The 17,037-nt window shown below is 33.1% G+C and overlaps 1 protein-coding gene and 1 long non-coding RNA gene across 2 annotated transcripts; both read right to left on the bottom strand.

The window, feature by feature from the left end:
• Positions 1 to 1,978: 1,978 nt before the first annotated feature.
• Positions 1,979 to 12,098, bottom strand: LOC149775003 (uncharacterized). The gene is made up of 5 exons (XM_089944558.1): positions 12,038 to 12,098; positions 9,704 to 9,802; positions 9,211 to 9,330; positions 7,446 to 7,529; positions 1,979 to 3,653 (listed from the first exon to the last, which is right to left on the bottom strand). The coding sequence occupies exons 1-5, from the start codon at positions 12,072 to 12,074 to the stop codon at positions 3,508 to 3,510; spliced, it is 486 nt and encodes a 161-aa protein (XP_089800684.1). The 5' UTR covers positions 12,075 to 12,098; the 3' UTR covers positions 1,979 to 3,507.
• Positions 12,099 to 12,106: 8 nt separating this feature from the next.
• LOC149775004 (uncharacterized) lies at positions 12,107 to 15,834 on the bottom strand. Its single transcript, XR_016416658.1, has 3 exons — positions 15,738 to 15,834; positions 14,175 to 14,237; positions 12,107 to 12,120 (listed from the first exon to the last, which is right to left on the bottom strand). It is a non-coding gene; the product is annotated as an uncharacterized LOC149775004 (long non-coding RNA).
• Positions 15,835 to 17,037: the final 1,203 nt, after the last annotated feature.

The raw sequence follows: 17,037 nt of genomic DNA on the forward strand, positions 1-17,037 counted from the left end.
CACCACTTAGCAGTGTGTAACAGATTGAAAGATAGAACTTAGTAATGTATGCACCTTCCACATTTGTGGCAGAGAAAAAACAAAGAGGAAAGAAATATGCCTTTACTGCATTTTATTACTTCTTATTTTCTTTTCTGGAACAAGTAACAAAACATGAAACAGGTTCATGAAGAAAACAAATCTGAAGTTTATTTGCATCAAGTCTTCATGTAGACACTATACTAAATAGAAAAACAAAAATATAAAGTGAAAATTTTTAAGCACCATACTTGTTACTATAATACTTTTGAAGCATATGAATACAACTGTTGCAAATGTCATATTTCCAGAAAATAAATTCTACATTTTGTCTGTATAAAAAATCATAATGATAGATATCAGTGTAACATGCATACTAACTGGGCTACATCTTTATTACTATAATATTACATTTAAAATTTATAACACACCAAGCCTACAAATTGATTCAAAAATGCTATACTGTATATACTTGCACATAAGCCGACCCCCAAACTGAACATGTATAAACACCAAAAAGTGCATGACCTTCATATAAGCGGACTTACAACACCGAGGCATCTCAAGATGTATGAGGTAAGTTCTAAATGCATTTATTTTGGCAAACTTGTATTTAAAAAATTACATGTATACTTATCTCGAGGTTATTGCGCATGATTACTAAAAAGAAATTGTAAAATCTTCTTTGAAATGAAATTTATTTAATATTTTGTTTTCTTATAAAGCTGCATAAATAATGCTTCAAAAATTATGCTAATACCATAAAAGCTGAGTTGTACTTTGCTTTGATGTAAGCGACCTTACACCATACCTCTCAACTTTCATGCCGGGAGGGAAAAAAACCTTGATTTTTGGGGTCGCTCAACGCCTACCTCCCCATTTTATATCTTCTGATTTTTGTACAGAACTCCTGATTATTACATGTCTTCGATTTTCATTTCTTCTAAACAAGAAAAGTCCTACGTGTTCTGTTGTATCGTCTGTGAATTATTGTTATAACGAAATAATTATTTTAGTATAAAGCATTCGCTTCTTCACTAAATAGAATGTTAAGTTTAAACATTATTCACAAATTAATGATTATTTTTACCTCTACAATAATACAAAAATAAAAAACTAAACTAGAAAAAAAGATAAACCAAAACAATAAAATAGTCCACAATTAATTTCAACTGCAATAATGATTACTAACAATGCTGCAACTCCATATGCTAAAGCTCCTTCCCACGAAAGAAACTTACACAAGTGAAAACCTGGCATTTTAATACTGTATATACCAATGTTAAACTGGTATAGTTACTGGTCAAAAATCCTTTTTATCACAAGCCAGTTTCAGAGTTTTAATGATTAAGTGGCCTGTACAGCTGTCACAAAATGAAAGACAAATTCGCAGACTATCAACATAGGAGACGCCAAAACATCAAGCTTTCCACTGTGTGGAAAGGAATGTTTGTTCAGCTAAAACACAAAACTAAAATTGATTTATGTTGATCTTAGTTGATCTCGATGTGCATTTTAGGCTTTATTATTACCATTATTCATGAACATGTAAATTATGATGGTTCTGTGCATTGTACAAATAAATGTGCGTACCTTTTAAAAAATATTACATCAATTTGTAGGATCACTTATATAATTGAAAATTAGTAACTTGTGAGCATGTAATTCAACATAAATGAAACAACTATTAAGGACTAGCTGAAATGTTATCTGGAAGAATGCAATTTGGTTGAAACAATGAATAAAGCGAAATCTGCATCTATGTTTGGGAATAAGCGAGGATTTAAGTGAGGCTATGCACACTTTGCACTGTGTAAATATTGTACATTATAGTTCAGCATGGTCTTCCTGGTAAACTCAACCGGCCTGCAAATTATAAAGTCTTTTGTTTACTTTTATTCAACTTTGTGTTTGAGAAATCAGAAAATATGCACATGCAAAGTAATAACAAAATCAAGCATAGTACTTTAAAACAGTTTAATAATTGTCAGGTCACCGAAAGTTACAATTTTTCTACATGCATATGTCTTAGGACACAGAATAAATTATTGTTTCATGTTCCAAGATTTACAGCCATTATATCAGTAAAAAAAAAAGACACAAAAACTGTAAAGTTTACACACTGGCCCATGGATAAGCCGACCCCCCCCCCCTTCCAGGCCTTTATTTATTCGTAAATTATTCGGCTTATACGTGAGTATATACGGTACACATTTGCTATTGATATAATAAAGAAAGCTTATACCCCATATCCATGTTATGAAACCTGACACTGTGTACATTACAATCAGGTCGATACGAGTATCTTTTCAGTGACAGCTGGTTTTCAACTAACCAATGAAAATGTCCGACAAGGAGTCCATTATGAGTGTGTGTGTGATGCAGCTTTAACAATATTTCAGTCATATCACTAAGATGTCTGCAGTATGGCAGTTTATAGTGATGTCTAGCACCGGGGCATCATGCCGCAGACATGTAGCATAATGTCTCACTCAGTCACATTATCCTCGGACCAGGCTGACCAGTCCTAACACTAACCTCTTAATGGTGAGTGCCTAGCGAGGCAGCTGTTAAAAACATTTGTGTAAGTCTATGGTATGACTCGGCTGGGGTTCGAACCCACAAACTCCCGCTTCTGTGGTGGAAGCTTTAACCACTAGGCCACGGTTTGTTGTCAGTCTATTATGAGAACAACGAAGTCAGCAACCAAGCTTTACTTCTTATAGCAAGAGCATTTATCCGTTTTCACAGTAAAGCATAACGTGTATTCAGTTCATCAACTATTATGAATAACTTGGAAATAAACTGTCTTGCACACAATGAAATTAAATCTTAGTTGGCAGTCAATAACAGTGCTTTACTGCTTGTAATAAACTGATTAAGAAACTAGCTTAAAAGCACGAAGCACTGGTTTTGATTTTTCACTGGCATAAAAAATGTCAGCTGCCAAATCACACAGCTTACTCTATGACATCTGGATATTGTTTGCTATGTGATGTTGCCACTGACAGCTTATACCAGAATACACTCAACCTAAAAATTAAATTTTTAAGTCTGTTAAATTAAATCTGACAAAATACACAAACATATCTGCTTGCAGAAACAGCTTTATAAGAATCATTGGTTCTCATGCACTGGTAATGAATCCAGAAGTCTCCACACTGATCACAACCAATCAGTACATATCAAGATTCATAACATTCAGTCCACAAATATTGAAAACATCTTAAAGTCTTGTATTGTTAAAAAAATATCAGTTTTATAAAGGAAATAGCAAATGTGCATTAGACACTATCTGAAAAGATACAGTAAAAATGAAAATTGATATCAATATTAGTTTATGTAACTGACATATTCTCATTAAACATCCTGAATTCTGTATGCACACAGTTACTAAAGTTTGACAATTCCATTGTCAGATACTAGGACAGAGCATATGATGGTAGCTGAATGACATATTCCACCTGAGGATTCACAACATCAGCTTCTTCATCCTGGTGGCCCTGACAGGTAACTGCTCAACTGGATCTTTCTCCAGGTGGATATGATGGGAGAGAGAGCTGGATGCTCCATCTCTCCATCCTCTTCCACCATGTTACCCTGACACATGGCAGCCTCATTATCATTCATGAACACTATAAATAAAAGAATAGCTGATTGTAAATCTACTATTGAAACAAAATAATACATTCTTAAACTTTGACAACTTATGAGCCATAACCGGAAGTAATTCTGGATTACTTTAATATATAAAAAAATACAATAAAAGTCAATACCCCCGACCTGCCAGCCTTGACAAGTCCGTCTCAGTAAGGCAGTAGATTTTTCCTTAAGTTTGACCAGTTTTCAGTACGGTGTAAAACAGTATCAAAAGCTGTTATTGTAAAGCTCAAAAATGTAATTAAAAGTTAAGTATTCGAATCATGCAGCAAAAATAAACATTATGTTCAACTGAAAAGTTTGTAAAGTAAACAGAGATTAGTTGCTACTAGTACAGTTGCACATACTCAAGTTCCAAACCCTGTGCAGCTCAATGGCTTGTGTCTATCTCTCAACTTGACCTAATTCTTATCTTTTTCCATTTCACATGATGACGGCAATCACATCTCTTGCCACAAGTGATACTCAAACTGGCATGTGATGTCCAATCAACGTAATTGTGTCCATTCCAGCTTTTTATTAACAATAATCTGAATAATCCTTTTTATTCTTCGGTGTCGATAATTAACACTTTTCAAGAGGATTATTTCCCCTTTTATCTTAAAAATTCATCTCTTTTTTTTTTTAAAATCGAAAATAAACAGTTTGATCATGGCAACACAGTTTAAAGCATCTGTAAAGTTAGTCAGGTTCGCTGAATAATTTAACTAATTCAAATATGAAACCCAGATCCAAATCAAACACAGATGAACAAATGTTCCACAATTTTTGCCATTGATCATTTCCCATAGTTTTTGCTTTTATAACCTAAATCTGCATGTTATGGGTAATTTTCATAACACAAATGGCAAAATTGTAAGGGCTGGAAGGTGTGATACCCTACATGTCATTTAAATATGTTGTAAACTTTAAAGAAAATGGCTAAAGCGGACTGGTCATCACTAACCTGTCTGATATTACCACAGTAACAAGCAACACACATTCAAATTCATGGAATTCTTTCCATAAATGCTTTTGATTGAAATTTTTATGTAAATAATTATTTTCCGATAAAGTTGTGTAATGGTCTTTCTATTTTTCTTAATGGTGGTGTTAATAAGATAAATGTGAAGTAACTTAAGCTTTAATAAATTCATAACATACATACAGACAAAGTCCAGTAAGTTACATGGGAAAACGCTTCACCTACCACTAGTATATATAATACTTTTTATGATAGAGACACAATATATATATATATATATATATATATATATATATATATATATATATATATGAAATTATGTCATATATATTCAGCTGTTCCTATTATATTAACACCTGCATATCACATCAAACGTTTAATTAGAAATTCTTTATGAAACCATCATCCTGATGCTGGATTTAATTGACCTTCTTTCTTACACTTTGTACTCTCGTGTATATTATATTTTAAGCTGCCAACATCTTTATTATTTTTATTGTTCATTGTCTATCTATTTAAACATGCTGCAACACATTAGTAAATCTAAGAACTGAAGTATTGGCATGCCAACATTCAAACAGTACTTTGAAATAAACTTGTTCCTGCAAGTATTAACAGTAAATGCAAATAATACACTTGAAGACTTTGCTATTCTGAGTACCAGGCAACTCTTAAAATTAATATTTAAAACAGAAATGATATACAAGGTTAACAATTAAATACTGCCCTAGCCTTGATATTGCAATTGGCCATATGACACAGCCAACTGATCATGCTTTGAATCTACATTTCCACTAAAATAAATATAATTTCTTTGAATCTTGTAAAAATTTCTTGCTTGCAAACATCAAATATCATGCAGCTATGTTTTTTCCTACATACTTATTAATCCATTAGCAAAATGGAGGAATAAGTCTCAACAGGTTTTCTTAATTTTCTAAATTTAAAGTTACATTAACCCACTGAGGACTGAAACCTCAGGATATGTCCACTAATCAACACAACTAGGTAGACACATATATACCAATATGATGAAAATTCTTAAGTGTTATCATGCACATGCAATCTTATGTCATTGCAATTAACATGCATTCATTCATGATGTCATTTTTAAATCTGATATTGTGCGAGCTAAGGAGACCTGAACATTTCTATAATAGATTATATAGATACACTTTTGACATTGCTTTCTCAATATAATATAAAAATTCAATGAAGAGTCTGTACAGTGAAGTTGAATTACTATTGTTGTGGGTTTAATGCCATTTTTCAGCATATGATATGCTATACATGACAAGCAGTATTTATTGATTATTAGTTGTTATTATGAATCAGAAACTACTGAAACTTTATTTGTACATACATACAATGTTAAATTAAACTTTCTTATCATAACTACTTGGTAAGTACTGTCTCCAGAGAAGTAATTTGGTCACAATTTACTCACTTAATTGTGAAAAGTCCCTTCTGAACTTGAAACAGGAAACAAGCACTATTTATCATGGACTTGAACACATATCTTTCAATAACAGGATAAAATATAAACTTTAGACAATTATTATAAAAACTCGCCATCTTTAGGCAAATTAACCGACTGGAACCACTCGGTATTAAAAATCTCCAAGCTGCTTGGGACGAAAAATTTCAATAGCTGTAACTATTTCAACTTTGAGCTATTAATTATAAAGATATTTGTTTATAACCAGTTCATGAGGTGGCAACCATTGAACGAAAAACAACAAAAAAACAACAAGATAATGACAACTTTTGCAATGCATACTGACTGGACAAAATTACATTTCTATATTTAATGGGTCTATTCAACGTGAAGACAAAATTCAATTGGATAATAGCTGTCAATCATTGGCTTTAGAAAATTAAGACATTATACATACTTCTGGATAGATAAATACTGCTTGGATACGAATGGTTAAGTGAATTTTAATAAAAATTGAAATATTGCCTTTCTCTTGTAAAAATTTAAAATTTATCACTATATAATAAATTTATCAATAAAACAAAAACAAAATCAATAAATGAAATAATTAATAAAACAGAAAAATATTTCCATTACAAAAGAATGAGTCTAATTCGGACTATGGCTTGTTAATCATGCTTGTGTTGGCATTCAAAATCAACTAATACTAAGGAACAAGAAATAAAAGAAAAAAAGTATACAAACATAGTGTATTCATTTCTGCATTGTTCTAAAAATGAATTCAGAACCATTCGCATCTCTCCAACACTAAGTCGCTTATTCTCTAGAAACAGCAACATGTTTATTTGAAATACACTATAACAACATACTGACACAATGTATATGCATAGTGTAAACACGAAGCACGATAACTGTAATAGATAAATTACAGACAATACCATTACAGAATGCCAGCTACAGCCATTGATAAAGGAACAGAACTTTTTTTCTTGCATGTAGGCAAAATAAAATGCATTTTTCAACCAATTCTGGAAATTCAAGAAGGTAGTCATGGTTTGATACCCATGTTTGCAATATGACAATGTACACATTTAAATAAAAAAAATGTTTATTGCATCTTTTTCTCTTAAAACAAATTTTTTTTAAAGGCTTTAATGATATGGTGATGCAAAACAAATTGCTCTCACCTACAGAACAATATGAAATCTCTAAAGTAAGAGGATGATACATCTACAATGAAATTTAAAACATTGAAATCTATCTTTAACATGTGCTTGACTGATAGGTACAATTGAGAAAGGCAAATAAATGAAGAAATTCTTGAACAAAGCAATGGTGGCAATGCAATAGGAAAATCAGGATTACCCTGGGTATTGCTGTTTGGAGAGGAAAAGCGGACATTTCTTGGCCACCATGAAGGTTGATTTTCTGGCCTATATGCGGCTTTTCCTGTAAAAATTTAAGACAAAAACATTACCATAAAACATAAATTTTGTACAAATCATAATACATGTATTTTGTTTGTGGGTACTCAATTAACATAAACTTTCATGTACATAAAAATCACCATGATGACTTGTTTTAAAGGCAGTGCTAAAAAATCTCATAGTCAGATGCCTGGGGCCCCTCTTATGTCAGATCAGGCCTGTCCAGTGTTATAAAAGAGGTGCACATTTGAGTTGTAATCAAATTTTCAAAGAAAAATTTGACTTAAATGATGAAATGCAGAAATGTATTTTCAAGATGCTGACATACCTGCCACAAAGATTAAAATCAGACTGCTGCTGTCCTATGTGGAGTCTAAATCTGATTTTAATCAAATTGTTACATGACATGTCATGCTAAAAACATGATTTGTAGTCCCAAACCCCCCAACACTGATGTGTTTCGAGAAAACAATTTTCAGAAGTCTTTGGAAATAAAATATGGAGAAAAAAACTACAACTCTCAGTAGATGCCCATTACAAGTAGCATACAGAAACAGTAAACAGTCATAATTGGAGTTGATGTAAAACTATCCTTTGGGAAACTTAAAAGCGGTAATTAAAAGGCTAAGAGATCAGGTTATACACCACCATTTCATATATTATTTAACTGGCTGACAATAGCTTGTGAGATGTGTTTGAACACTGCACTGGGTGAGACCACTGTGTGGTCTGCATAGGTATGCTCATTGCTCAGGACATGGAACAACGCAATAGGTAAATCAATGAGATGCTAGATGCATGTAATATAAAAAAAGGTAATGTGTATCATTCCTTTAAATGAAAATGTTTAAGCCATATGTATTACAGGTTCTTGATATGTTTGTGAATAGTGGCAACATTTAAAGCCAGATTTTAATGCACATATAAAATGAATAGTATGATCATTTCAACTGTCAGAATAGTATTCAAGTGTGATTCATATCTGAAGTTGATTTAAAAAGAAATTTGTTATCAATAGTATCAACAAAGCCAAACAAAAATAAATTTAAGAATTCATAGATGGAGTTTTAACTTGTGAAACATGCTATTAAATAAAAGCAAAAAAACAATTAAGCCTGGAGGGTGACAATGAATTCTTTGCACATACTTTAAACAATATATTGACATATGTCAACTTGATTCTGACCCTGATTGTCTGAGACACCAAAAGAGAAGTTTGAACACCAGGACAATCCAGTCTCAAGTGAGTGTAGTGGGGAACACTAAATACACCGGTATTACCTTCAAACCCCCTACGAATTGCAATTTTGTGTGACAAATAATATTAAAATAAGGGGAAATATTGGGTATATGGAAATTGGAGTTCAGGCTTGTGGAATGTTGGTCAGGGCTTGTGATCTTTTAAAGTTACAAGCCTTGGGTCTGTGTCCAATTTTTTTTTCTTTGAGCACTGCAGGGTTGATTATAATCAATTTTTATCACCATATCCCCTCCAAAAATGTCAATATATCACCAACTAATGGTATGCATATATGTCATTAATAACTTCTGAATGACAGAAAAAATACTTTCTTATGGCCAAAAAGAGGACCAATTGCACACATAAAACACATCTATGTTGTGCACATCTGGGCTTTCCCTCTATTCTTTGATCACCACACAAATGTATTCCAGGATGTTGAAATACATATCCTGATACTCACCATAAATTCCATTTCTTCTAAGTATTGCTGGTATTAAGAACACAAGCATATCCCAAGTGTACATTGACGACTCTGCATATGGCAATGCAAGAGGCTCCTCCTCAGTTTCTCTTGCAACATCTATGAACATATATTTAAAACGTTTGATAAGCGCTGTACCAGACAATTCTTACGGTATGAAATACTATTAACATGACAGAACAAAAGGAAAGTTTAAGCACTGTTAAACTTGTTCAGCATCAATCTTTGTACTCGGCTTTGACAATAACCTTTAACATTAAAAAAAAATTTGAAACTCTCAACCTACCGATTACAAAAATAGTTATATCTCTATCAAGGATTAAATGGCAGTCATGCCTAGCGCAGAGCAATCAAGTTTCTAAAATTATTTTGAAGAAAACTAAATTTCAACCAACATATAAAACATCATTTTCATAATTTTCTTATATCTTTAAAGTAACTGTGCATGGTAAAAGTATGTATGATTACTAACCATTTCGTTGACTGGGCATGTACAGCCGACCCAGAGCAACCTCCTTGAATTTGTCCAATACGGTTTGGCTATCAACAAAAGCACTCATGTGATCAGGTGCTGAATAAAATTCATCATCAATTTAAAAAAAATATAATGATTATATAAATCTCAAACTAGATTTTGTATTGAAGTACTTTTAGCATCATTTCTAAATTGAAAACAATGCCTTGCAACTTGTATTTTAAATCAAAGCCTAATAAAATTTAACGTCCTTTATCAGACCTGCCAACATTGAAAAACTTAAATCAGGATTTTGCCTCCAAAACACCATTAAAAATCAGGAGACAGGGTAAAAAAGGAGGGGGTAAAATAGTAAGGTGTACATTTCATGATAAAGATGTTTACTTGTATCATTTCAGTCTACTGTATGTTGCAGATCTGCATTTCTGCAAAAGTTTATCATTTTTTTGTCTTTGGGTGACAAATTTGCTAACAAGAATAGCTTTCAGTGTTGATGCTGACAGGCTGGCTCTTTGGCTGTTCTGTTGTTTTGTGGCGATTGAGAATGCTCCCTCGGCATTGCTGCAGCTGTGTGGTGTTGAAAGTATTGATAGCAGTACTGCCCCAAGGGTTGAAAAGAACAGTTGGCCAGATTCATCCTTTTTTTTCATGAGAGCAACCCACTAAAGGATGACTTACTAATTCATGCGAGCATTGCAGATGTGTCTAAACAATCTGTAGTATCATTTAAGGACCTAGCCTTTTTCTCCAACTGAATGGAAGAATCAATACTGATGATCTGCACTGATAATTTTAGCTTCACCAAATGTACATTTCTGACGCAGAATTGAATGTGGAAAGAGCAGATCTTCAGTGGCAGAATGTATGATAGGCCCCACAAGTCGATGGACGAATGAAAACAAACTGCTTCTCCCAAACACTCCTATATTTTTATCATATTTCTTTTTTTCTTACCTGTTACTTCCTTTCCATCTTTTTTTCACTCCTTGCTGAGAAACGTATCCATTATGCTGCTGTGATTTGCTGATAGGATCAGATAAAGAGAACCATCTCTTTGTGAGAAAATCTCTTTGTATTGGCGGATGAAAACCGAAATCAAGCCAGATATGGTAAAGTACTAAGAAACATACCAGACCAAGAAAGTCAGGAAAAAAACCAGGAAAATGATGTTTTTGTATAAACAAATAAGTTTTTTTTTCTTTTTCGGGGAGTTTAAAAATAAGGATTTCATCTTAAAAATCGGGGATTCAGGAGATCCATAAATCAGAATTTTCTTGATTTTTTCAGTATGCTTGGCAGGTCTGCTTTATATAAAATAACTTTTTGACAATTTATTATAACAAAATTATTTAATGAATGGTTTATAAAAGTGATATGCAAATTCAACAGTTACAGTTAGATTGATAAAAATGCAAGAAATGGTACACTACATTTGATAAAGTAGGCAAAATGGATGATACATGTGCCAAAATTAAAATAAAATGGGATATCATTGATTGGAACCATTTTCAAATGATAATTTCATGACAATCCAAATAAACAGACAAATTAACCATAGGAATAGTCTCTCTACGATGCTGCCAATCATTAGTCTTTCCCAAGTTTCAGCTTTCACTGGACACCTTGAAGGTGTGATAATGTTTTGTACAATTCTTTGTTGGAAGATTTACATAGGTTTTACCTTTTTCTCAGTTATTGTAGTTTTATCTACCATCTGGTGCAATAGTTATGATGTCTACAATTATTTTTACTGGGGTAAAAAAATGTCATCAGTTGTTCTGTATCTATCTTTTTGTAAAACTTTACAGATTTTACCAATGATAAATGGAGCTACATATGTAATTGGAACCTATGCACATTTTAGTCAAATATGAAAACAGAACTGGAGTTGATGTTATGGAAAAGTGTTAAATTATTCTTAACCTCACAATCAAGAAATATATACTGGGTATAGGACTATTTTCAGTTCCAATGCTTGCTGTATATGGTATTAGGAAAATAGGAAAATAGTCAGAACATGGCAACCAGTGCAAATTTTTTTTTTTAAATTGCATGATGGATTGTGTTTATATGCACAAAAACAACAATTGAGCATATGGAGATTAAACGATTGCTTGCTGCACCTATATTTGATTTAAGGTAATGACACACATCCTTGGTATTTACTTTATGTAAACTCAAATGGGACATGAAAGCAATTCACTTAAGAGAAGCCAAACAAGTATAAATAGAAGCAGTTTTATTGAATAAAGGTGTTTATTAATAGTGAATTTTTCTGACAGAAATAGCTTATTAAGGAGGGATGCCTATGAAAAGCATGAAATAAAACACCTTTCCATTCCACTCGATCTCCTCGCAAAACCATCATGGCAAAATTTGGTGGCTGTTCAGACTCTTTTTAACCATGCATCAGCCTAGGTAATGAAAAAATAAAAAATAGATCAAATAAAAGCATTTCTTGTTTCAATTTCATTGGCATCATTTATTATTACCATTCATGTTCTGAAACACTTACAAGGAATTACGTAAATCCACTTTCAAAAGTCTACAAAATGCTCAGACAGCTCCAGTGGCCAAGTGGTTAGAGCATCTGCCCCGGATTGGTGAGGTCATGGGTTCGAACCACAGTTGTCCTATAAGACTTATACAAATGGTATTGACAGCTGCCTCGCTAGGCACTCAACATTAAGAGGTTAGTGTTAGGACTAGTTGACCTAGTTTCAGGATAATGTGACTGGGTGGGACTTTATGCTACATGTCTGCCTCATGATGCCCCAGTGCTAGACATCACATTAAAATGCCACACTGCAGATATCATAACAATATGACTGGAAAATTGTTAAAGCTACGTTAAAAATCTAAATCACACACACAAAATGCTCTCGAGATTATATGCCACAAAAGATTAAAATAATTGGGCCAAAAGTACTTCCTTGCTGATGTATTTGCCATATATCCTTGGACACGATAAAATAAATTATTTTTTTCCTGTCTCAGAACTTTTTTTTAACTAGGTCATATATCCCCAGAATTAAGAAACAAAATAAATTTGTGTTGAAATTTTTGCCTGCCCCACTCACCACATGTTACGATAAAATAGATACACAAAATGCTTATTCGTTAAGAAAAGTAAAGAAACTTACCTTGTACTGTTAAAATGTATTATTCATCAATGATTTATTAAAGACAAACTATGTCCACGAACTCTGGTTATGTAATATATGCACCCATACCATAATGTATATAGATTTGGAGAATATAAAATCGTTTGATTAGTTCGTGAAGGACGGAAGAGAACAAACTGACAATTTGATCAAAAACATTGATGAAACAACGGTGTACTTTGTTCATATTCACACAAAACAGTGGATCATATATGTGGACGGGGTGCATAGGAAGGGTTTTGTTGATGAGATGCAGTGGATTAAAGAGTTTTATCTTGAGTACTTAGTTTAATATTTTTTAAAAAATATATTTAAGTTTGCTTGCAACTCACAAATTAAAAAAACTAGCAAAAACAATGGGTCCAGAATGTACAGTGCCAAACGAAAAATGTGTTTCCGGTAAGTCGATCACCAGTGTTTCTTACCAAACCTAACACTTTCCCCTCCATGGAAAAAAAAATCCCAAAAATAACATTTAATATATATATAATATTGAGGGGAAAAAATGACCAGCCTAAACCAATATAATGTTATGTTTGTCATTACATTGTTTCTAATGTAACATTTACAGGTAGTAAATGAAACTAAGCTGTTCACCTAGTAATTCTTTAAACCTTATTAAATAAGGCAAATGGTTAGAATGTCAATGAAGTAAATATTTTATATAGCAGATTAAATTTTAACTGCACTAATACTGATTGTCAGGTGTCATATTAAAATAAAAATTTGAAGATGATTCTTTCCAAAGTTCAAAACAAAAAACTTGGAGTTTTATCCGTTGAATGTCAGCTTATTATACGACCCCATGGCAGATGACCTGGAAAAATCAAAAACTGATTTCTGCCTAGTTAAAGCAAAATCGAACAACAAAAACCACTTTTTACCCGTTGTCCTGAACTTTCACAGCTCAAAGGTTTAAAATCCTGTCTAATTATAAAGCCAATTTTATTGTGCTTGTGTTTTAATAAAAGTCATACAAGTGCACTTAATCATCTTTCAATTAGGATATAATCTGATTACACCTTTAGTTTGATCTTGTCCACATATGGTGACGTACTTGAACATTGATATTACCATATGTACTTCTCAGGGTGTTAAATAATGACCTTTCAAAGGAATATGGTTGTAACAGGATCCAAATATAGTGAATAACTGTCATTTAAATGTACTTTAATACAATTTATGAAATAATTACACTCACTACTGAAATGTTTGGTGTTGAACGCCTACATGACCAGTACGACTTTTACTATAAATGAAAATACAATAATAAAATGGCAGCGACTGTGCAAAGAAATAAATACCCTTTTCACCAACAGATCCCACTGTCTCCTCAATCGCTTCTTCTTACTTTCTTCTTTAATTTCCTGCAAAAGGTGTGATGCATTAAAAATGTGTGTGAAATTCACTGTGCAGTAGTCTAACAATGTAAGACTTATCATATGATATTTATAATAATAATAATAATAATAATAATAATGAGGACTTTGTATAATGCCTAATCTTTAGAAGCTCTAAGAGCTTTACAATATTAGACAACACTAGTAAGATAAAAAACATCTAACGATTACAAAAACAAGCACCATGAAATTAGAAAAAAAAAATAAAAATAAATGCTGAGAATATTTAAGTTAGGAAACATTATTAGGTCTTTAAGTTTGTTCTTGCAGTCGAAATAAGTGAGTTTTGAGAGCCCTCTTGAATGTAATCACTGTGTCTTTGTGTCTAAGTTCAGTGAGCAATTCATTCCACATTGCATGGGCACTGGTATGCAAAAGAACGCTGTCCATATGACTTTGTTTTCATACTTGGAATAATGAGCATACGATTGTCAGAAGAGGAGCGTAAGTAACTTGCTGGTGTGTACACATGGGTGAGGTCAGATAGGTATGTTGGACTAGAGTCTGACAGTGAAATGTAGCACAGAGAACAAATTTTGTGTTTGATTCTGGAACGAATGGATAGCCAGTGTAGGGTACAGAGCAGCGGGGAGGTGTGCTCTGATCATGGTACTCTAAGTATGATCCGAGCAGCTTTGTTTTGAACTTTTTGAAGTTTCTGGAGTAGATATTGAGATGAACCAGACAGAATTGAGTTACAATAGTCCAGTCTTGAAAGTACTAATGAACACACAAGTGTTTTAGTGGCATCAACTGAAAGATATTTGCGAATTGAGCTGATGCGTCTCAGCTCAAGATATGTAGCCTTGCATATGTTCATGACATGTGAGAGTACCGTCCAGAGTAACACCTAGGTTTCGTACTGATTGTGTGAATTTAATGTTGGTGTTGCTGACATTTATTGTTTGAGGTAAAGGATGTGAATGAGAAAATCTTTGTGTTGTGATCAGAGTGGCCTCAGTTTTATCATTCATCTGCAGCTTGTTACATGTCATCCATGATTTCACATGAGAAATGCACGTCTCTACACCTTGAATGTTAGCATCAACTTCAGTTGGGTGGCTAGATTTGTATATTTGGGTGTCATCAGCGTACAATTGGTGAGACACTGGATGATGAAGTATGACACTTGACACATTTATGGTTCGGTAACACCAAAACAAAATTATGTGATGCGTCTTACGTTTTAGAACTGTGCAGCAACTTTAAATGGGTTAACAAGTAACATTTTTACACTGGCAAAGAAGCCTAATACATAAGCGAGAATTGCAGATTTGGGTTCGATACGTTGAAAACGTCTACAGTTGTAAATAAACTTGAGCTTTTCATCTGAAGGTTCCACTTAAAATAACATAATCACTAATGTTTGAATAGATCACTGGGGACTCTGCCCCACTTATGTGTTCTTAAATAATGAACTAAGCAACAATGTAAACATGTCTAGAATTTACTTATAAACATAAGTACCGTCATGGAAGCCGCCATTTTTGTTGTAACTAAAATTTGCGCATGCTCAAAATTAAGAATCAGTTTTGACGTCACTGTTCTGTGCGTTCCGTTCTAATACATTTTTTGTCCACTAATATACCTCCATTAGTACCGCGTGTCCTTTATCTGGTATCTATTCTGCAACAATGATCGAAGAAAAGCAGTCTAAAAACAAAACTAGCCTATTTACAACTTACGGAAAAGTAGTATCTTTAATAATGTAATAACATATTGGCCTTAGAAATTTCCTTTAATATTGAGAACCCTTTACATAACGTCACGTTGGTTAACTTAGCAACTTAATATGAGAGAAGTAATTGGCTAATCAAATCAATCTGAAAAAGAAGAAGAAAGGACAAGCCAAGTCAGATGAGTGTGTGTGTGGGGGAGGAGGGAAATGGGCAGACATACAGGTACATATGTAGGTAGGTAGGCAGGCAGTCAGGCAGGCAGATGGACAGACAGACAGACAGACAGATAGATAGATAGATAGATAGATAGATAGATAGATAGATTTTGAATTGGATATGTAATATAGCTTTAACATGTTTTCAGTTCCTATCACTAACTGTTACTGCTGAGCGCCAAGCGATATGTATTTGGTATGACTCGGCCGGGAACCGAACCCGCGATAAACAGAGAGAGAGAGAGAGAGAGAGAGAGAGAGAAAAGATGATAAATGTGGAAATATCACTTGTGATTGGGAATTAGATCTGACTTATGAAATAAGGCAAATTGAAATCCAGACACTGGTTGCACCAAATAGAAAACGTGTTTATTTCGCATAACACAAACTGTAAAACGAATACGGGTTATTCGGGTAGGTAAAAAAATTGAATCAATATATTTATAGTAGTAAACACATATTGATAAACAACAATGAAGGACACTTCACTTTGCGGTGGGTATTATTTAATGGAATATTATCAAATTATCAGAACCTAAAAAAATGTACGTACAAGTATTGCATACATAATACCTTAACAAAACAAGTAAAAACAGTGCATACCTTGTATACATTTATGGATTTGAATAGGGGCATGACAACGTAATATGCGTAATAAAATTAGGTGTAAAAAGGCTCTGTACTGAAGTGCTCCAAGAAAAAAAAACATTCGAAAACCATATAAAATTAAAATGAAGCTACAACAAAATTATTAAAACAGACAAAACAAACAACTAAAAAAAAAAAAGAAAACTTAAATTTGATGCTAAAATTTCTGTTCCAGTTACTATTGTAATACTCCATAGGGGTCTTTTTACATAGCGAATTCAATGC

This window comes from Sinohyriopsis cumingii, unplaced genomic scaffold, assembly GCF_028554795.1.
Source record: "Sinohyriopsis cumingii isolate HCF-2022 unplaced genomic scaffold, ASM2855479v2 utg000036l, whole genome shotgun sequence".
NCBI lineage: Eukaryota > Metazoa > Mollusca > Bivalvia > Unionida > Unionidae > Sinohyriopsis > Sinohyriopsis cumingii.

Excerpts from the sequence above, each read along its gene's own strand:
- LOC149775003 (XM_089944558.1), bottom strand. The coding sequence starts at position 12,074 with ATGATGGTTTTGCGAGGAGATCGAGTGGAATGGAAAG. Across the intron at positions 9,803-12,037 it reads AGATCGAGTGGAATGGAAAG|CACCTGATCACATGAGTGCT; the intron begins GTGTTTTATTTC and ends AATTTTATTCAG. Across the intron at positions 7,530-9,210 it reads TAGAAGAAATGGAATTTATG|GAAAAGCCGCATATAGGCCA; the intron begins GTGAGTATCAGG and ends AAATTTTTACAG.